The following is a 23,458-nucleotide window of genomic DNA, read 5'->3' as shown; positions in this document are numbered from 1 at the left end:
CAGGGAAAACAGCATAAAACATTCATGTTTTTTAAAAAAATTCTTTAGTCTTAATCTCAGGAAACAAACTGAGGGTTGTTGGAGTGGTGGGGGGTGGGAGGGATGGGGTGGCTGGGTGATAGACATTGGGGAGGGTATGTGCTATGGTGAGCACTGTGAATTGTGTAAGACTGATGAATCACAGACCTGTACCTCTGAAACAAATAATACACTATATGTTAAAAAAAAAAAGAAGATAGTAGGAAGGGAGAAATGAAGGGAGAAAATTGGTGAGGGAGACAAACCATGAGAGACTATGGACTCTGAGAAACAAACAGGGTTCTGGAGGGGAGGGGGATGGGAGGATGTGTTGGCTTGGTGATGGGTGTCAAGGAGGGCACATACTGAATGGAGCACTGGGTGTTATGCGTAGGCAATAAATCATGGAACACTGCATCAAAAACTGATGATGTAATGTATGGTGATTAACATAATATAATAAAGAAAAAAAATTCTTTAGTCTTTCAGTTTTATTTTTGAACTATTATCTTATTTTTTCAATTCTTTTTTCTTATTTTTTACTATATATACATATATATGTATATATGTATATATATGTATGTATATATATATACATATATATGATTTTGGGTTTTTGTTCATTGTATTTTATTTTATTTTATTTTATTTTTGTATATATATGTTTTTCTTTCTTTCCTATTTTGGGATCTAGTTTCTTTTATCAAGCAGATCAAAATACACCCAAGATCTAGTTTTTTGTTTTGTTCTATTTTGTTTCTTGTTTTATTTTATCTTACTTTGGTTTGTTTTTGTTTTCTCCTTTTTTTTTTTTTTTAAATCTCAGTTGTTGTTGCTACTGCTGTCTTTTCTCTCTCTCTTCTATTCTTTTCTGGACTTAATGATGAGATGAAGAAATTCACCCCAAAAGGAAGAACAAGAGGTAGCACTCACTAAAGGGACTTAATCAATACAGATATAAGTAATATGTCTGAACTAGAATTTAAAACAATGATTATAGGGGTGCCTTGGTGGTTCAGTTGGTTAAGCATCTGCCTTTGGCTCAGGCCATGATCTCAGGGTCCTGGGATTGAGCCCCATGTCGGGCTAACTGCTCAGCGGAGAGTCTGCTTCTCCCTCTCCCTCTGTCCCTTCCAACTCTACTCGTGCTCTCTCTCTCTCAAATAAATAAATAAAATCTACTAAAAACAAATGATTAAAAATACACTAGCTGGGCTTTAAAAAAAGCATAGAAGACACTTGAGAATTCCTTATTGCAGAAATAAAAGAAATCTAATCAGGCTGATTAAAATGCTATAAAATTAAAAATGCTATTACTGAGATGCAATCACAAATGGAGGCGCTAACAGAAAGGAAGAACAAGGCAGATGATATAGACAGTGATATAGAAGATAAAATGATGGAAAATTTAAAAATGCTGAAAAGAAGAGAAAAAGACAACTGCTGGATCACAAAGGGAGCCTGCAAGAACTCAGTGATTCCATAAAGTGAAATAATATCCAGTTAATAGGGATCCCAGAAGATGAAGAGAAAGAGGGGGCAGGAGGTTTACTTGGACAAATTATAGCTGAGAACTTCCCTAATCTGTGGAAAGAAACTGGCATTCAAGCCCAGGATGCAAAGAGAACCCCCCCTCAAAATCAATAAAAATAAGTCAACACCTCGATATATAATAGTAAAGCTTGCCAACATCAGAGATAAAGAGAAAATCCGGAAAGAAGCTCAGGACAAGAGATACTTAATCTACAAAGGTAGACACATAAGGCTGGCAGCAAACGAGTCTAGAGAGACCTGCCAGGCCAGAAAGACCAGCATGATATATTCAACATACTAAATGGGAAAAAAAATGCAGCCAATAACACTTTATCCAGAAAGGCTGTCATTCAGAACAGAAGGAGAGATAGAGTTTCCAGGGGGGTGGGAACTGAAGAAATCTGTGAACACTAAACCAGCCCTGGAAGAAATATTAAATGGGATCTTTTGAGCAAAGAGAGAGCACAAAAGTAACAAAGACCAGAAAGGAACAGAGACAATCTACAGAAACATCAACTTTATAGGTAATACAAGAACACTACATTCATAGTTTTCAATAATTACTCTGAATATAAATGGACTTCAGAATTTTAGAATGCTCTAATCAAATACATAGAGTGGGGCACCTGGGTGGCTCAATTGGTGAAGCATCTGCCTTCAGCTCAGGTCATGATCTCAGGGTCTTGGGATTGAGCACCATGTCAGACTCCCTGCTCAATGGGGAGTCTGCTTCTCCCTCTCCCTCTCCCTCTGCCCCTACCCCTGCTCATGCACATTTTCTCTCTCTTTCTCTTTCTCAAATAAATAAATAAATAAATAATCTTTAAAAAAAGACATGGGGTATCAGACTGGATTAAAAAAAAGAAGAACTATAGATATACTGGCTACAAGAGACTCATTTTAGACCCAAAGACATCTCCAGATTGAAAGTGAGGGGGTGGAGAAACACTTATCATGCTAATAGACATCAAAAGAAATCTGGAGTAGCAATCCCTATATCAGACAAACTAGATTTTAAACCAAAGACTATAATAAGAGATGAAGGAAGACACTATATCATAATAAAAGGGTCTACTCAACAAGAAGATCTAACAATTATAAATATTGATACCCCCAAATTGGGAACACCCAAATACATAAAACAATAAGAAACATAAAGGAACTCATTGATTATAATACAATAATAGTAGGGGACTTGAATACCCCACTTACATCAATGGATAGATCATCTAAGCAGAAAATCAACAAGGAAACAAGGGCTTTGAATGACACACTGGACCAGATGGACTTAACAAATATATTCAGAGCATTTCATCCTAAAGCAGCAGAATACACATTCTTCTCGAGTGCACATGGAAAATTCTCCAGAAAACATATACTGGGTCAGAAATCAGGTCTCAATCAGTACAAAAAGATTGAGATTCTACTGTACATACTTTCAGACCACAATGTTTTAAAACTTGAAGTTAGCCACAAGAAAAAATTTGGAAGGAACCCAAATACATGGAGGTTAAAGAGCACCCTACTAAAGAATGAATGGGTCAACAAGAAAATTAAAGAAGAATTTAAAAAACACATGGAAGCAAATGAAAATGAAAACGCGATAGTTCAGAACCGCTGGGATGCAGCAAAGGCATGGTAATGGCACAAAAACAGACACATGGATCAAGGGAACAGAATGGAGAACCCAGAAAAGGACCTTCAACTCTATGGTCAACTAATATTTGACAAAGTAGGAAAGAATATGCAATGGAAAAAAACAGTCTCCTCAACACATGGCGTTGGGAAAATTGGACAGCCATATGCAGAAGAATGAAACTGGGCCACTTTCTTTTTTTTTTTTTTAAAGATTTATTTATTTATTTATTTGACAGAGAAAGAGAGAGCACAAATAGGCAGAGTGGCAGCCAGAGGGAGAGGGAGAGGCAGGCTCTCTGCTGAGCAGGGAGCCAGACGTGGGGCTGGATCCCAGGATCCCAGGATCATGACCTGAGCGGAAGGCAGCTGCTTAACCAACTGAGCCACCCAGGTGCCCCTGGGCCACTTTCTTACACCATACACAAAAAACTCAAAATGGATGAAAAATCAAAATGTGAGCTAAGAATCCATCAAAATTCTAGAGGCGAACACAGGCAGCACCCTCTTTGACTTCAATCACAGCAACTTCTTTCAAAACAGGTTTCCAAAGACAAGAGAAACAAAACCAAAAATGAACTATTGTACTTCATCAAGATAAAACCTTCCTCATGGCAAAGGAAACAGTCAACAAAACTAAAAGGCAACTTACAGAATGGGAGAAGATATTTGCAAATGACATAACAGGTAAAAGGCTTGTATCCAAGATATATAAAGAGCTTCTCAAACTCAACCCCCCAAAAACAAAAAATCCAGTCACAAAATGGGCAGAAGACATGAACAGACACTTCTCCAAAGAAGACATACAAATGGCCAACAGACACAGGAAAAAATGCTCATCACTTGTCATCAGGGAAATACAAATCAAATCCATAATGAGATACCACCTTACACCAGTTAAAATGGCAAAAATTAACAAAACAGGAAACAATAAATGTTGGTGAGGATGTGGAGAAAGGGGAACCCTCTTACACTGTTGGTGGGAACGCAAGCTGGTATAGCCACTCTGGAAAACAGTATGGAGTTTCCTCAAGAAGTTAAAAATAGAGCTACCCTAGGTATTTATCCAAAAGATACAGACATAGTGATTCGAAGGAGTGCATGAACCCTAATGTTTAGAGCAGCAATGTCCACAATAGCCAAAATATGTAAAGAGCCCAGGTGTTCATCAACAGATGAATGGAGAAAGAAGAAGCAGTATATATGTAATGAAATATTCATCAGCTATCAGAAAGAATGAGATCTTGCCATTTGCAACGATGTGGGTGGGACTAGAGGGTATTATGCTAAGCGAAATAATTCAGTTAGAGAAAGACAAATACCATATGGTTTCAGTTATATGTGGAATTTAAGAAACAAAACAGATGTACATAGTGGAAAGGAAGGAACTTAAAGTAAGACAAGAATAGAGAGGGAGGCAAACCATAAGAAACTCAACTTTAGGAAAGAAACAGGTTTGCTGGAGGGGAAGTAGGTGGAGGATTGGGATGATTGGGTGATGGGCATTAGGGCAGGCACTTGAAGTAATGAACACTTGATGTTGTATGCAATTGATGGATCACTAAATTCTACCTCTGAAACTAATAATATGGCATATATGTTAATTAAACTGAATTTAAATAAAAATTTTAAAAAATAGATTAAAGACCTAAATTTAAGACCTAAAGCTATACAACTCTGATAAGAACACATATGGCATAATCTTCCCAATATTTTCTTTGGCAGTGATTTCTTGGATATGACACCAGATACACAGGTAATAAGAGAAAAATACAGACATAATGGACTTCATTATTTTCTAATTGTGCACCAAAATACACCATAAAGTTAAAAGGTCACCCACAGAATGGGAGAAAATATTTGCAGTTCATAAGTCTGATAAGGGATTAATATCCTAAATATATAGAGAACTCCTAAAACTTAACAACAAAAATTATACAACTCAATTAAAGATGGGCAAATGACTTAAATAAACATTTCTCCAAAGAATACACAAATGACCAATTGGTACATGGAAGAATGTCCAACATCAGTAATTATTAAAGAAATGAAAATCAAAAATACAATGAGATACCTTTTCACACCTACTAGGATGGCTACTATTAAACAAAACAAAACAGAAAACAAGCATTGGCAAGGATGTGGAGAAATTGTCACCCTTCTGTACTGTTGGTGGAAATATAAAATGGTATAGGCCCATGAAAAACAGTATGGTGGTTCCTCAAAAATTTAAAATAGAATTACCACATGACCCAGAATTTCCACTTCTGTGCATATACTGAAAAGTAACCAAAGCATGTGTCAAAGACATATTGTACACCCATGTTCATAGTAGCATTATTCCCCATAGCTAAAATGTGGAAGCAACCCAAGTGTCCACTAGTGGATGAGTGGATAAGCAAAATATTATACACATACAATGGAATATTATTCATCCATGAAAAAGAATGAAATCTTGTGATTTGTACCAACATGGATGGAGCTAGAGAGTATAATGCAAAATAAAATAAGTCAATAAGAGAAAGACAAATACCATATGATTTCCCTCATATGTGGAATTTAAGAAACAAAACAAAGGAACAAAGGAAAGAGAGAGAGAGAGATAAACTAAGAAACAGACTCTTAACAATAGAGGAAAAGCTGATGGTTACCAGAGGGGAGGGGATGGGTGGTTGGGGTAAATAAGTGATAGGGATTGAGGAGGGCACTTGTCTTGATGAGCACCAGGTGATGTATGGAATTGTTGAATCACTATTGTACACCTGAAACTAATATAACACTGTATGTTATCTATATTGGAATTAAAATTTAAAAGTTTAATAAAAGATAAAGAAGGGCATGGGAATGATAGATGTCAAGGAAAAAAAAAGGAAATTCTTGTATACACTGCAATATGGATGAAACTTGAAGACATTACGCTAAGTGAAATCAGCTGGTCACAGAAAGACAAATATTGTATGATTCCTCTTATATAAGGTACTTAGAGTAGTCAAGATCATAGAGACAGAAAGTTGAATGGTTGTTGCCAGGGGTGAGGGGGAGGGAAGAATGAGAAGTTATTGTTTAATGGGTATAGAGTTTCAGTTTTGTAAGATGGAAAGAGTTATGAAGATGGATGGTGGTGATAGTTACACAACATTATGAATGTATTTAATACCACTGGAGTGTACACTTAAAATGGTTAAGATGGTAAATTTTATGTTATGTGTATTTTACCCCAATATTTTAATATATTGAAGAATAAAAAAGACTGAAACTCTACTGAACACCAGCTAATGATAGCTTTAATACTCACTGTCCACTGTCTTTCCCAAAGTGATTTTCTGCTCTTTATATCTTCCTGTCTAGCAGATGTAAGGTCTATTGTCCATGTTCAGATCGCCTAGAATCAACTGTGACACACTTATCCCCAGAACATGGTCAATTATATTACTTTCATTACCAAAATTTTCTTCCATCTAATCTATTTTACTTCCTGGCTCTACCAAGTGGCTAAACCACACCAAACTTTGCTATGTCATTTCAATACTGTGCTTTACCCAAATCTGTGCTGCTGGATACCTTATCCAAAACCAGGCTTTAAGCCTTGTACTGCATCCCTCACCATAGCAAGCATGTCTGCCTGTAATGTCAACCTGTTCCTGGCCTCATATTGCCAAGAACCTGGACAGTCTTACTGCATTAAATAGCTCTTCAGAAATACACTTAGAGAAACACTTCTAAAAGTGTGATCTGTATAACAGTGCTACCAAAAGATGTTTACTAATAAAAGGTTCAGTAATTAAGTATGATAAATTTTACATACTCTATTCCCATCTTGGATATTTTTGATGAACAAAAATAAATAAAAGGCTCTGAGAAGCCCTGCAACAAAGAATACTATTTGACCATGTTTAACCTAGTGTTTGGCAAACACATTCAGACTCATAGCATTTTTTTCACCAAACATTTATCCCTTGGAACTCAGTTTGAGAGATGTTTGTTTCGAGTGTACCTCTGAGGTACCCCCAGGCTCCAGTTTCTAAGTCCTCCCCAGTTCTCAAGTTCCAGTCAATGAATTTCATAAGTTAAGTATTTCTCACCCAGAATTCCAAGATGCTTATTTTCCTCCAGCTGCACCTTTTCCTGGAACGTCTCATCTTGGAAAGCTTCATATCGGACTTTCCAATAAGTGCCCCCAATCCGACTGGAACTCTTCTGGAAGAATTTATCTGAGCCACTGGCATATAAAAAAGGCAAATGTCACCTGACTTATGTATCAAATAGATCCCCATCTCACCCTTGGTCTCATCAAGTTATGGATACTTATGTTTAGGAAGAGCCTCAGAGATCATCCAAGTTAAGTTCCACCCAATGAATGTATCTCCTTTGATGACACCACTAATAAGTAATATATGACTTCTGCCCGCCTGAGTCTTTCAAAAGTCAAGGGACTTATTTTCAGAGATAGCAATCCCTCTTACTGTTGGATAGTTTTAATGGTTGGAATTTTTTTTATAGTAGGCTAAAATCTTCTCTTGTAAGTTTCAGACAATGGGACCAGTTCTGCCCTCTGAAGTTAAATAGCCTTACATCTGTCCTAATTATCCTCAGATACTCAATAAATAGCCTTACATCTGCCCTAATCATCCTCAGATACTCAACTCAGATAATAAAAAATATTCTTCATTTTGGGGCACCTGGGTGGCTCAGTCAGTTAAGCAACTGACTTCAGCTCAGGTCATGATCTCAGGGTCCTGGGATTGAGTCCCATGTCAGGCTCTGCACTCAGCAGGGAGTCTGCTTCTCCCTCTCCCTCTGTCCCTCCTCCTGCTTGTGCTCTCTTTCTCTCTCTCAAATACATAAATAAAATCTTTATATTTTTAGAATTGTTTTATTTTTATTTTTTTTATTTTTTTTATTATGTTATGTTAGTCACCATACAGTACATTGTTAGTTTTTGATGGAGTGTTCCATGATTCATTGTTTGCATATAACACCTCCATGCAATACTTGCCCTCCTTAATACCATGCAATACTTGCCCTCCTTAATACCCATCACTGTGCTAACCATCCCCCCACCCCCCTCATGGAGGACATTAGGAGAAGGAAAGGAAAAATGAAGGGGGGAGGAATCAAGAGGGGGAGATGAACCATGAGAGACTATGGACTACGGGAAATAAAATCTTTTAAAAAGTATTCTTCATTCCAAAATGAAAGTCCACTAATTTAGCAAGCACAGTTGGGAGATTCTAGAAGCTATGCTGAGACCCAAGTTCCTATTTTCTTATGGTTTCTTTAGATTTATTCCATTATTTCTTACTGGAAGAATAAATATGATGGGTGCCCTAGATTATTCCTCCCAAACTCTCCTAGTCATTTACTAAGTACCTCTTCTGTAAAAGACCTGGAATCACTGATAGCCCAGTGAGTCAATATAACTTAAGGCCTAGCATCTGAATAGGGAACTAACCTTCTGCCCCATTTTGCCTACATCTGAGTAGTGGATGAGGCAGGAGAATTTGGATAAATCCATCCAAAAGGATGAGAATGGAATGGCTACAAGGTAGGTTGTTCCTGCTCTTCCTATATTTCTCCAAGTGCCTCCTTCAGATTATAGAAAAGAGAGGAAGGGACAATGAGGTAAACAAGAGAAAAATAAAGGAGAGTTGGATAAGTGCCATTTCAACTGTTCTGGGTTTTTTGGGGGTCTTATTTTCTTAATGCAGCCTGGGATCATAACAGAAGCAATCTCAAACTCTGCTTGAACCCTTTGCTGAGGATGTGACATAACCCTACAAAAAGTTTTATAGCTTCCCAAGAGCACGTTCTCCAGGGGACCACAAGAATTTGGCTAACCATTGTCATGTAATTCCAGCCAGACAATGATTGTAACCCCCAAGTGAAGTGAGAGATTTCTGAGAGGGAGTAATAGGAGTTGGGCTGGGCCCAGAAGCTGGGGGAGGAAACTCATTGCCTCTTACCTGCCTGGTTCCCTCAAATTCTTTCCAGTACTCCCATCATGCCCCATCGGGCCGTAGTCCCATCGAATCTCATGCGCCTCAATGAAGTACTGCCGAACTTTGCCTGTGAGTTGGTTCATAGGAGGGGTCATGGAGCAAGACTTGACCTTGTAGAGTGCTTGCATGCCATCTGGAGGAAGAACATCATGGCTGGCTCCATTCCACCCAACAGGTCTTGTAGCCAGATGACCCACCTTTCTCCTTCTAATGTTTTTCCCTCCCACCTTTCATTAGACCACTTTCTCTCACTCCTCAGGAACCTGGCTGGGAGAAAGGGAGCCTATGTGGGAATTCAAGTACCTTCACCTGCTAACTACAACTGACTCATTTACCAGATCCTCATTCCTCCTTCTGCAAAAGGCTTACATTGTAGCAACATCACAGAATTTGAAGTCAGAATACTTGAGTTCCATTCTAATTCTTATCAATCTCTGTAGGACTTTTGGCCAGTCACTTCCTAGATTTGAACTTTAACCCCTGTTTTGTAAATGAGGAGAATAGGGATGTCTATCACACTGGGCTGGTGGAAGCATCACATTTTAAAAAGAGGGAGTAAGAAAAAAAGGGAGTAAGTTACATGTAAAGTAGGAAGCTCCCAAAATAATGGAACATCTTCTATACATGGAGATGAAGCTTTAGACTTGGGAATACCAGGAAAATTTGAATTCTAAATATTATCTCCAAATGTGGAAAAATTTACATTGAGGCATAGTGATAATGGATGATACTGCCTTATATTTGCTTGGCACCTTACAGAGGTCATTCAAGTATACTATCACATTTGAGTCTCACGTCATCCCGAGAAATTTGAAATTTGTAAATTTGAAATTGGAGGTAAGAAAAAGGAGAAAATAATATTAATTTTTGTTGAATATGTATTACATGCCAAGCCTTGTGCCAGGTGCTTTACATGTGTTACATCCTTCAGTCCTCATAACCATCATGTGAAACAGACTTTTAATGTCTCTTTTTGCAGATGAAGAAAACTAAGGATCAGAGAGGTTAAGTAACTTGCCCAAGATTAAATGGCTAGTCAGTCGTGAAGCTGAGACTTAATCTCCTATCTTTTAACTGAAAATTTAAATGCTCATTCTCTTCTTTCAGAGAAGTTATATGAATTACCAAAGTTAATTAAACAATTGGTAGAACCAAGATTTGAATTCAGGCTTAGCTGGCTTCACTATTGTGCTGCATCCCTAACCTCCATTCATATTTATTCATACTCTCTTACCCAGGTACCTTTGGGACCAAGGGCGGGCTCTGGATGATGGAGCATGGGTAAGTGGCCTCTGTTCATCAAACCTACCACCACAGACTCATTATCCTACCAGTCTATAACTCCTCACCTACTCAAATCTACTTTCACATACTCATATTACTCTCCTAACACCTACCTAATTTATCATTTATCAAATAATTCTAGAAAGTAAGAGATAACAAGGATCTTAGAGACTATTTAGACCAAACCCCTCATTTTATAGATGTGGCAAATGAGGCCTATACATGGGAAGGGACTTTTCCAAAATCATACGGTGAGTTTCTCACAGAGCTGAGACAATAACTCAAACCTTCTAATCACTTGTCTAGTGCTCTTTTCACTGTCTCATATATTCCTCTTCTCCTCTGATGCTCCTGGATGCACTATGCCATTACTTCAACAATTTACTCTCTAAAAACCAAACCTTCTACTCCTGTTACTGTTGGGTCCCAACTAGTGTGTCATTACTTGCCCACAATACTCTATGATCTCCCAAAGAAGCCTTTGTTTTCTTTAATCTCTCCTTCACTCCCTGTTCAATAAGCTGCAAATACCTCCAGGTATTAATTCCTTAGAATTCTGAGCAAAGAAGAACAGCTTGAATATCTGCTTATCCATCTCTATACTATCTTATGTTAGAGATGGGGAAGATAAAACCCAGAGAAACGTCCCTGAGGTCACCCTGCTAGTTAATGGCTGATCCAGGGAAAAATCTGGCTAGGTCCCAAAATTCCAATCTAGTATTTCATCCTTTATACCTAGCTGTCTCATCTGAAAGACCTATCTTATGGCTCCAGGCTCCAAATGATCATTAATGCCATCTCCCTTCCATACCTCAAGGGTCAAAGATGTCAGATCTCACCTCGCAAGTGACTATTCACTTGACAGCTAATCAACCAGGTGCCAGATTCCTGAGGTACCATCTCAGCAGTCACAAAGGTGGCTGGAAAGATGTGAGCCACATCAGTGCGGTGGCCCCGGATGGTCAGTATCTGTCCATGGAAGAAAGCTGTGTGGACATCTACTTCATTGCCCATGCCAAATAAGTGCCAGGCCACACGCTTCTGTGCACACATGCTTAGATCTGGTAAGTTCCCAAAGACAAAGCCATTGATTGCTGCAAAGGAAAATCCAAAGAAAATATCAGAAAATATCTTAGGAAAGAAGCCTGATGAAAGATTTGCCATCTGACAATAATAATAGATGACATTTAGATGAATCTTTAAAAAGCACACTGTGCTAACCATATACTTTTTTAAATTTAAAATCTCATAAACAGCCTGGGAAAATAAACAGATATCACTGATCTCAAGCAAACAATGAGATAACCAAGACCCAGAGAAGTGAAGTTACTTCCCTCCCAAGGCCACAGAGCTGTTAAGTAGTAGAACCAAGATTCCAACCCAGCAATCTGAGGAAGCTTTCTAATGAATGGGGTTTATTTTGCAAGCTATTCTTCCCTTCCAGGCCAATTTCCTTCTGAAATTTCCACAGGAGAATTTTCAAGTTAGCTAATTACCATGGTTATCAAAGGTAATTTGTGTAAAACCCAAGAGAAATTTGAGCTGCCCAAGCCATCCCTTAAATCTTCCCCCTGAGTTTTCACCTTCCCTTGGGACTATCAGGCTTTGAGACCATCTCTGGCACCAAAGGGACATAAATCTTCTTCTTAAATAAACAAAAATAAAATCAACTTGTTTTTGTTACTAAAATCAGTTATTTACCCATGCCTCAGGGCTCTTGTGTCTTTAGTTTGTTTTAAATTTAATTAAGGTGATCAACTTCCTTACAGCCAACCATTTTTCCTCACAAAGTGGGTAATTCTCCCAACCTTTTTAGGATAAAGAAATGTTGACTAATTATATCAGTGGACAACCCTCACCTTGAGAGACTTAGAATAAAGTACATGACTTTGGAATCAATAACCTCGGCTATTACACATTAGGAGGCAAGGTACCTAATGGCAAAAGCACAGCCTGTGCAATTATACAGATCAGTGTTGGAATTTTAGCTGTGCAGTTTTTCTATTGTGTAATCCTGGAGCCTCAATTTCCTCATAGGTAAAACAGGGAAAAGGTACCTACTACTCTTAGTTCCTGTGAGGAGTAAAAACAGGGAAAATATACCTATTACTTTTAGTTCTTGTGAGATATATGGAAGTACCCACCAAATGCTGGCCCAATGTAAACTCTCCATCAGTCTTTACTGTCATGGTGTGGCCACCCTCTCCCAGCTCACCATGCATCCTATTGCTTTCCTGAAAGGCCTCATCTTCTTTGTCTACTGAGGTAGGATCTGAGCAGTAAGTGACAATGTTCTCATCGATATGCCAGCTAAGGTTCTCATCTACCACACTGAAGAGCAGGAAGAAATCATTATCCACATCCTTCCGCTGAGGAGGGGAATTCCCATCCAGGGTACCTAGAGTAAGTAAGAAATGTGCCCTTGAGAACCTTCTCTCCTTAGCAACAGTAACCTGCAAGGGGTACTCATAAAAATAAATAGGAAGAGAGGGTGCCTTAAAAGTCTTTTGGCAACAGAAAAGGAGATAAGGCCTTCTGCTCTTAATTTCTATTTCCAAATTTCTATTTTCCCAGTTAAAGTCAATTCATACAGGACCTAGAATAATTCCCTCCCACCATCCCTGCCTGTATCTTCAACCCAGGGCCTTAATCTGACCATTCTCCTGCAACACCCAGGTCTTCCAGGTCTGACAATATTTAAACATACCATATTTCCAACAAAGTTCCCCAATTCTCCCCAAATACCGATGGCTATACTTTTGATCCTAACCACACTTAAACTCTTATCACATGCCTTACTTTTATGTGGTTTGACTCCCATCATTACTAAATCAAGGTTTTAAAATGAAATAAGAGGGGCGCCTGGGTGGCTCAGTCATTGAGCGTCTGCCTTCGGCTCAGGTCATGATCCCAGGGTCCTGGGATCGAGCCCTGCATCGGGCTCCCTGCTCGGCGGGAAGCCTGCTTCTCCCTCTCCCACTCCCCCTGCCTGCCCCTCCTATCCCACACTGCATCTCTCGCTGTGTCTCTCTCTGTCAAATAAATAAATAAAATCTTTAAAAAAATAAAAATAAATAAAATGAAATAAGAAAATATTAAAGTTTTTAAAGGTAATGAAATAGGGAAAAATAGTGGAAAAAAAGTTTAGCAGGGTTTATTCCTGCTAATAAACAAGGGTGCTGAATTAACATCCCTTCAGGTTGCTGTTCAATATGTAGGTGATTCAGTTACATCACTGCTTCCTGTAGATATCCCACACTGCATCTCAGTAGCTCCCTATGGGGCCTGTACCTCTTTTACACGTGATAAGGGGTCCAATGAGGCCAGTTGCAATGTCTCGTGGAGCATCTACATGAGAATGGTAGATCCAGGTGAGGCATGCTGGGTCAGCATCAGTGGGTGCATGGCCTTCTGGAATGGTCCAGTTGTAAATGTGGCTGCCTCCCGGAGGAACAGAATCATCAGCTTTTAGCTGACCAGAGGAGCCATCTGGATATAAGGAGCCTAGAAAATGAAATTGCACATGCCCAGTCTCAGGGTGAGAGGGAGCCTGGCAGATATAGAAGCCAAGAGAGAGCTGACATATGAGACAGTGTTCCTCACAACCTGAGTATACATATTCAGGTAATATCCAGCCAAAGAATCCCAGACCTCACATCAGCTATGGGTGGAGAGGTGACAGCCATTGGAAAAGGAGCTATGGCCATGGAAAGTGCTTCACAGCCTGATCTAATAGTATCCCAGTACAAAACCAGTGGCATAGAAGTGAGAAAGAAGATAGAATTCCCCCCTTCAAGCACTCACTTTGGAAAAGAGAAAGCAGACAGTTACAGAATTTCAATCTAAAGCCAACTTAAATTCCTCTGAACATTAAAAATAGAACTATGCTATGATCCAATAATCACACCACTGGGTATCTACCCCCCAAAATACAAAAATACTAATTCTAAATGGTACATACACCCCTATGTTTATAGCAACATTATTTACAATAGCCAAATTATGGAAGCAACCCAAGTGTCCATCCATTAATGGATAAGGATATGAGATATATATATATATATATATATATATATATATATATATATATATATATAACGGAATATTATTCAGCCATAAAAAAGAATGAGATCTTGCCATTTTCAATGACATGAGTGGAGCTAGAGAGCATTATGCTAAGCAAAATAGGTCAGTCAGAGAAAGACAAATATATAATTTCACTTATATGTAGAATTTAAAAAATAAAACAAATGAGCAAAGGGGAAAAAAAGAGACAAACTGAGAAATAGACTCTTAGCTATAGAGAACAAATTGATGGTTACCAGAGGGGAGGTGGGTGGGGAGATGGGTGAAATAGGTGATGAAGATTAAGGAGGGCACTTGTCATGAGCACTGGTTGTGGTATGGAATTGTTGAATCACTATATTGTACATCTAAAACTAATATAACTCTGTATGTTAACTATATTAGAATTAAAATTTTATAAATGAAGCCAACTTAATGATCAGTTGGTCCACTTACCCTTTTTATGGAGGAGAAAACAGGAAAAATAACTGTCCGAGGCTATACAGGAGTTAGTGGCCCAGTCAAAACCTGGATTCCCTTTCTACTCCCATCACTCACTGTTGTGTCATTATGGGCCATTGGATGGGGGATACAGATTAGTAAACTGAACTTCCTCTTTAAAAAAAATGGACCTTTCAGAAGACCATGACACTAGAATAGCCTTCCCTTACATTCACAGCACACTTTTCTCTTTCCAAAGCACAGCCAAATACTTTATGGAAATGTCCTTCAAGTAATTCTTTGTGATAAAAGGCAGATTGAATCTCCATATACATAATGAAGAATATGAGGCCCAGAGAGGGGAAATGCCTTGCCCAAAGTCATAGCGTATGAATAGCAGAAGTGATAACATTAGTTACCAGTTTTTCTGGGAGTGCCCCTCCTACCTCAGATCAATAAGGAGAAAAAAGTCTACTCTCATTCCTAGCTCCTCTTTCTCAAATATTAGTAAAAGAAAATTTATTGTGGACAGGAGAAAGAAAGGTTGGTCTGATTTACCTTCTGAGTCCTTTTCATAGAAAACGCCATGGGGGTGTATGGTGTAGGGACGAGTGGCAAAATTCTTCAGGTGGATAAGGATGACATCTCCCACTTCAGCCTGCAACACTGGCCCCAAGAAGCCCAACCAAGCAGGCTGGACCATTTCATCCATGTATGAGCCATCTCTGTATTCCTTATAAATGGTTTTCTTGTAACTCCTCCCTATCCGGTTCTTGTCAGATTTTAGGAAGCTGGAAGCTACTCTGGGAAGGAAGAAGAGAAAGACTCAGAATTTTGCCACAGTCTTCAAAACTCTGGAGAGTTCTTTTCCAGATGAAGCTGACCAAAAATGTCTATTTTTGTTTAGGGCAAAACAAGGGGAAATGAGATTGTACTGATCAAAACACAGGTTAGAGTCTAACTTTTAGACAATGGGAAGCATTAAATTAAAGCATATAAAATTGGGGCACCTGAGTGGCTCAGTCAGTTAAGTGCCTGCCTTCGGTTTGGGTTGTGATCCCAGGGTCCTGGGATCGAGCCCTGCTTTGTGGGGGGGGGGTCCCTGCTCAGCAGGGAGTCTGCTCCTCCCTCTCCCTCTGTCCCTCCCCCTGCTCATGCTCTCTCTCTATCTCAAATAAATAAACAAAAAAAAATCTTTTAAAAAATAAAGCATATAAAATTGCTAATATTTGACCACTTTTAACCTCCAAAAAAGGCAATTTCACATAGTTCCACCTAATATATAGTAATGGGGAGACAATCAAATATGGACTGACTCTTTTTAAGTGATCAACTCCCAATCCATATGGCCTGACCTTGCGTCATCTTGCTATATATGAGAGATCTTATAGCATAGTTGTTAAGATCACAAGTTCTGGAGCCGGGATGACTTGATTAAATGCCCATATTACCATTTCCAACTCTGTGGGACTTTGAGCCAGTTACTTAACTACTTTATGCACAGTTTTCCCATCTGTAAAATGGACATAATCATGGTACCAAGTTCAGACAGTCAATACTGGTGACTAAAAAAATTAAAATACATAAAGAGCTTAGGACAGTGCCTGGAAAATAGTAAAAGCTTAATAAATGCTAACTATTATTTCAAAGTATTGGGGATGGAAGATAATGAAGTTATCCCTCAAGGACACCTCCGATAAAAAGATTCTGTTACTCCAAAACTAAATGGACCAGAAGGTGGTTTGTAAAAAAAAAAAAAAAAAAAAAAAAAAAAAAAAAAAAGCTGCTTTTCTTACTTTAATACGTCCTAGAGAGCTCTGAGATATTACAGTCAACTTTGGAAAATTCTGAGGCTTTGGGGAGGCAAAGTGATTCAAGATCACAAAAGATTCTTTAATATATTCTTTTTAACAGATATTTGTGGAACATCAGCAAGGCTCTAAGATTAAGAAAGGTTAATCTTATGGAATCTGTGAAAGGCAGAATGGTGAGAAGAGTACTAGCTTTGCATCCACATTACCCAGGCGTGAATTCCAGCTCTTCCATTTACTAGCTGTAGGACTTGGGATTGAATCTCAGTTTTCTCATCTGTAAGATGAGGATATTCATACTCACCTCCTAAAGCTTTTGTGAGAATTAGGTGAGAGAAAGTATGTAAATTCCTAGTATGGTGACTGTCATAGAGAGACTGTTACATAAGTGATAGCTATTACTATTATTTCCTTGATTCTGAGGCTTACCATATTTTTTCACATTTTCACATATCCAAAATCAATGTAGTTCCACTCAACTATAGGAGCATAGTTCCATCACACATATCTTATAAATACTGTATATATTTCATGTTTTTTTTTTCTTTTTTGAAAGTGTTATAAATATCATTTTAAAATCAAGAGAATATGGAATTACTTTTAGGACCCTAAAAATGCTGAGGCACCTCAGTGTGGAAAAGCATACTCCATATAGGTTGCTGTCTCCTGAGTCAACTAACATTCTTACCAGCAAATGTGCCACTGGGTATATGGCCATGGAGATCAGGAGCTGGCTGCTGACACACCCTAAGAAAATATCTTCAAAAGGCTACTTCCTGACCTCAAGGGTGCCCCCCCCACCAACTCCAGCTATAATTCCACAAATGATTAAACATACGTGTCATTGTCCAGAGTCTGGTTCATGATGACGTTCCTTCCCTTGGGAGCATAGTTCCACTGCACGTCCTGGATGCCCAAGTAGTAGACTCGAGTGGCCCCTTCAGTCAGATGGGGCCACAAAGGTTGCACCAACAACAGAGCCCAGATGAGATGGCCTGCTTCCATGGCCCACATTACTCTGGGAAACTGGCAAATGAATAGCTGCTGGAATGAAAGAAAGAAAACAGAAGGGCTTTGCATGTGTCTGAAAAACTAAAGAGGCAAGAGCCAAACCAAGTGCCTGAGAAAGCAAAAACCAATTAGCTCCGAATCTCTCCCTTACCTCATACGTTTCAGTTCAAGAAACATTCAATGATCTGTGGACATTGGACTTCGGAAAGCAAAGTTGAAAAGTCACTTATAGTGATAATTATGCATCACTTCTTTCAGATTAGAAGCCTGGATACAGTTCCTTCAGAAGTGTAAAAGGAAGAATGTACTCTGGCCCAAGAATCAGGAAACAGGCACCAGAAACCTGATTGGGCCACTGACTCACTTGGTGCCTAAATCAAGTCACCAATTCTCCCTATGCCTCTTTTTCCTTTGTTGACACTTTCCATCCTCCATGAATTGTTTCAAAACAAATGATAATTTACCAAAAAACATTTACTAGAATGTTCATAGACCTAAAAATGGAAATAGCCAAAATGTCCATGAACACTAGAATGAATGACTAAATTGTATTTTATTCATACAATGGAATTCTATATAACAATGATGATGAACAAACTACAACTACAAATAAAAATATAGATGTCTTTCACAAATGTAATGTTGCAGAAAGAAAAAAGACACCAGAAACCAGATAAAAGAATACATACTGTATGATTTCATTTATGTAAAGTACAAAATCAGGCAAAACTAATCTATGCTGTTAGAAGCCAGAATAGTGTTTGCCCTTTAGGAAGGGATAAGTGACTGAGGAAAGAAGAGGATAAAGGCTTCTAGGTAATGTTATGTTTCTTGATCTACATACTGGTTACATGGGTGTATTCAGTTTGTGAAAATATATTAAGCTATGAATTTAACATTTGTGCACTTTTCTGCATGTGTGTTATGCCTCAAAAAGAGTGAATAATGAAAGAAAACAAGTGAAAATATGTGAGGCAAATATTAACGTCTCAGAAGAAATATTCTCTGCTGGTCCTCTGCTATGCACAAACCCATTTAGACTAATCCCGAGTCAGAGTCAGAACTGAGTCTCTAGCCTCTCATTCCAGTACATCAGCCAAAAGGCTAGACTACTTGGGGATGGGATGAAGCATTCAGTCAAATTATACACAGCTACAGTCAAACCCAGAAACACAGACAATAATATAAATACACATATACATAAGTACATGCAGTCTTATCTAAAAGCAGACATAAGTGCATGTAGTCTTAATTAAAACCAGAAATGCACACATTTGCATCCACATATAAAACCACACTGTCACACAGAGCCTTATTACTTTCATAATAATAATAATAATAATAATAATAATAGTAATAACAACAACAACAGGGGTGGCTCAGTCGTTTAACGTCTGCCTCAGCTCAGGTCATGATCCCAGGGTCTTGGGATCGAGCCCCACATCAGGCTCCCTGCTGAGTGGGGAGCCTGCTTCTCCATCTCATACTCCCCCTGCTTGTGTTCCCTCTCTCATTGTGTCTCTGTCAAATAAATAAATAAAATCTTAAAATAATAATAATAATAACAATAATAATAAATCAATATTATTGTGTGTGTATGGCAAGCCAAACACTATTCTATGTGTTTTATATAGATTAAATAATTTGATCATCAAAACCACACTATGAAGCATATGCCATTATTTTCCCTATATTACAGAAGAAGAAACTACAGAAGTACGAAGTAATTTGCCCAAGGTCACCTCATTAGCAATCAGTAGAATTGGTTTGTGAGCCCAGAAGTTATGACTTTAACGTCTATGTTCTTGATCACTATACTATACCACCTTCCACAAGGTAGACTTGCACACTCACATACATATATACACAGAGAATATGCATATGCTCATAGCCATAGCTATATCTGGGAAAGCTCCATACACTCTGAAATATGCAACCACATGTTGTTATAATCACTTCTAGAAACAGACATACATACTCATATAGGAAGAGTTACATCTAATTGATACCATTCATGATGAGGATAATAATTATGGAAGCTACCATTCACTGAGAGATTACTATATACTAAACACCATGTTCAGTGGTTTATATAAATTATTTCACTAAATTCTAGTCCTAAACACATGAGATAGGGGCTATTAATCAAAAATAGAAAATCAAAGGTATGCATAGACTCACATATGGACAGGAAATTCCTGGATATTTACCCTGGCTAGGCCTAGATATTTACCTTGTTTAATAAACAGAACAATAGACACCCCTACAAAATCTTAGGCCCTTCAACACACAACAGTGGCCCAAGTATTAATTCCCAGTTTCCATATGACATTTGTCAGAAAGCTCTTGATATAGAGGAGGACCAGTTCCTGGGTTTTTCTTTCCAAAACCTGGGTCTCCCACTGACCAGTTGTGTAGACTTGGGTAATACTTTACCACCCTAAACTTGTTTTTTTACTTATAAAATATTTATAATAATGTCAACCTTGGAGAAATAAATTAGAAAACTTACATGAAAAGGTCCCAGTACAATTCGTGTTTAGAACATAACAGAAAGTAACTGCTTGTTTACTTCTCCTTCTCCCACCTGGCTACAGTTTATTTATCTTTACTGTCTCCTGACACACCATATGTTCTATATTTTTACTCTAAGGGCTAACTTAAATCTTAACTTCCCCAGAAGGCCTCTTGTAGGCTCTCCATATCAGTGTCCTCTGAAAGACTACTTATTCTCTATAACACCCAACTGCTTTGTTACCTTTCTGTGAGCTGGTTCATGAACTGTCTTTATTTTCAAGATTGGACTATAAACTCTTTGAAGGTGGATGTCATGTCTTAGAAGTCTTTGTGTATCTATTGCCAAAAATGGTTATGGGGGCTCTGTAGGTATACCATAAACAGCTACCGCTAGAGTGCCATAAAAGTGACACAAACATACATTTTCCCACCAGTTGACTCTGGTTCAAGTTTGCCACTGATTTCAAAGAGTGACTTTCAGCAATTCACCTTAGTAAGCCTGAGTTCTCCTACCTATAATATAATGGAGCAGCCCTATATAGTTCTTACATTTTGGGGGTCATGAATGTTTGAGAATATAATGAAATGCAAAAATGCAGAACTACAAAAAATGTTTTACATAAAGAGTTCTCAAAGAATTATTTTAGGCTCTCACACTCTGCCAATACTCACATTCAGTGATAAAACATAAATGCATTTACATGTGTTTAAATATAGTCCCACATAAGGTAACCCTTGACAGGAAGGGGGTGTCCTTGGTTCAATAAAAGTCTAGATATAACATAGGCCTCATTTAAACTTCCATTTCATAAAGATGCCAGCAAAGCTATTGTGCCTTAAACTCACTTACCTAGAGATAAAACTACCCTGGGTAAGAGTTTCACAGGTTCTAGTTCTGGAATCCTAATGTATTAGTTGTATGACATCATGTATTAGTTGTATCACCTAATATCCTGAGCCATACATGGTGATGATCTCTTAAATGGGGATAATCTCTGCTTTGGGTTCCTCATTAGTTTGCTATGGAAATTTGATGAGATAAAGGATGTAAATCCTTATGTAAACTTTTCATTTGGGCAGGGCTGTTTTCTCTCAGCTGAGTCCATAGAAGGAAGTCTTAAAGAAAGGCCAGACTGAGGAGGAAAAATTAAGGGAAAGGTAAAAAAAAAAATGAAATGAAATAGGTAAGGTAAGCAAGAGCCCTGGGAGAAAGAAAAAAGAAAAAGGAAGAAAGAAAGGAAAGAAAGAAAGAAAGAAAGAAAGAAAGAAAGAAAGAAAGAAAGAAAGAAAAAGAAACAAAGAAAAGGAGAGGAGAGGAGAGGAAAGGAAAGGAAAGGAGAGGAAAGGGAAAGGAAAGGGAGAAAGAAGAAAAGAGAAGAAATAAAAGCAAAGAAAGGCAGAATGAAGAGGTGCCCAAAGGAGGAGAGGGGAAACAGAGAGAGGGAGAGATGGAGATGGAAAAAGAGAGAGAAAAGGTGAACTAATTGCTGGACTACTTGGAATTAGACATAGTTTAATTAATGTACACTTGAAAATAGCCTTAGGGAGAAACTCAGCAGCAAGTCAAGCCTCTCCTTCCTTTACCTCATCTTCCTGTCGTCAAAATGCCACATGGGCCTGGTCCCCATTACCCCTAACAATTTGCATTACTGTTTTCCCTAGGATTTGCAAGTTGTTCCTTTAATGCCACAATGCTCTTTTCTCTCCGTCCATCTCTCTGTATTGGGCTACACGGGGCTGGACAGGCTCATTCTAGACAAAAGATCACTCAACTGAACACAGGAATGCTGAGCTAATCTTGGGGGCCTGTCTCTAATCCTGGCAGCTTTTCTAATAGAACCCTCCATCAGGATTGACCTTTTGGTTCTCTGTTTTCTTAATGCTTTAATGTTCTTTCTTCACTCTGTGACTCAAACAAAACAAACAAGCAAAGGGGAAAGAAAGGGGGGAGCTAATCAAGAAATAGACTCTTAACTATAGAGAACAAACTAATGGTTACCCAAGGGGAGGTGGGTGGGGGATGGGTTAAATAGGTGATGGGGATTAAGGAGTGTACTTGTGATGAGCACCACGTGTTGTATGGAAGTGTTGAATCACTATATTGTACACCTGAAATTAATATTACACTGTATGTTAACTAACAGGATTTGAATAAAAACTTAAAAAAAAATAGATTCCAGGGGTGCCTGGGTGGCTCAGTCATTAAGCGTCTGCCTTCGGCTCAGGTCATGATCTCAGGGTCCTGGGATCGAGCCCCACATCAGGCTCCCTGCTCGGTGGGAAGCCTGCTTCTCCCTCTCCCACTCCCCCTGCTTGTGTTCCCTCTCTCTCTGTGTCTCTCTCTGTCAAATAAATAAATAAAATCTTTAAAAAAAAATTTAAAAAAATAGATTCCATATGGAGATTTTTCTCACCTTCAGTAGGTATAGGCCTTTCTCTTCAGGGAGGGAAAATGGAGAGAGTGTTAAAAGCCCCAAAGTGTTCCAGATAGTACAAGTACAATTTATATTATTATTTAATCATTATTACTGTATCCTGGCATGCCAGAGGTGGGAAAATTGAAGCCCAGAAAGGAAGGGACTCACCTGAAGTCCTGAGAGCCAGTACTAAACCCTAAGATTCCTAATTCCCCAGCCTGGCAATAATGTTCAGCTTATCATCACCATACCATTCCAGGGACAATATGATTCCACTATATATTGGCATTTGTGGTAATAAGACTGCTTTATTTTCAGGGGCGCCTGAGTGGCTCAGTCGGTTAAGCGACTGCCTTCGGCTCAGGTCATGATCCTGGAGTCCCTGGATCGAGTCCCGCATCAGGCTCCCTGCTCAGCGGGGAGTCTGCTTCTCCCTCTGACCCTCCCCCCTCTCATGTGCTCTCTCTCTCTCTCATTCTGTTTCAAATAAATAAATAAAATCTTTAAAAAAAAAAAAAAGACTGCTTTATTTTCATACCTCAGTTGTGGTATCATAGAAAGCAAACTGATTTTAAATTAGATGACCTGGATTCAAATCCTTCCTCTTGCCTGTAATAGCTATGTGACCTTTCAACAAATCACTTCTACCTGAGCCTCAGTTTTCTAATCGAAAAATGGGAATATTTATCTCACAGGATTGTTTTGAAGTTCAAACAAAATGATGGAT

General features: G+C 38.5%; 1 protein-coding gene across 5 annotated transcripts in view; it reads right to left on the bottom strand.

Moving 5' to 3' along the window:
* HEPH (hephaestin) overlaps positions 1–17,800 on the bottom strand; it is a 79,656-nt gene extending 61,856 nt beyond the window's left edge. For all 5 annotated transcript variants that reach the window (XM_035009039.1, XM_035008952.1, XM_035009126.1 and 2 more), the window contains exons 1-7: positions 17,625–17,800; positions 15,534–15,778; positions 13,761–13,973; positions 12,685–12,867; positions 11,309–11,563; positions 9,150–9,318; positions 7,269–7,405 (exon numbers count right to left, since the gene is read on the bottom strand). In XM_035009039.1, the coding sequence (XP_034864930.1) occupies positions 7,269–7,405; positions 9,150–9,318; positions 11,309–11,563; positions 12,685–12,867; positions 13,761–13,973; positions 15,534–15,778; positions 17,625–17,800 (1,378 nt within the window). The remainder of the gene's footprint in view (positions 1–7,268; positions 7,406–9,149; positions 9,319–11,308; positions 11,564–12,684; positions 12,868–13,760; positions 13,974–15,533; positions 15,779–17,624) is intronic.
* Positions 17,801–23,458: the final 5,658 nt, after the last annotated feature.

This window comes from Mirounga leonina, unplaced genomic scaffold (assembly GCF_011800145.1).
Source record: "Mirounga leonina isolate KUSES-001 unplaced genomic scaffold, KU_Mleo_1.0 Mir_101283, whole genome shotgun sequence".
NCBI classification, from domain to species: Eukaryota; Metazoa; Chordata; class Mammalia; order Carnivora; family Phocidae; genus Mirounga; species Mirounga leonina.
Note: the sequence above shows the minus strand (reverse complement) of the source record. Positions and strands in the feature narration are given on the sequence as shown.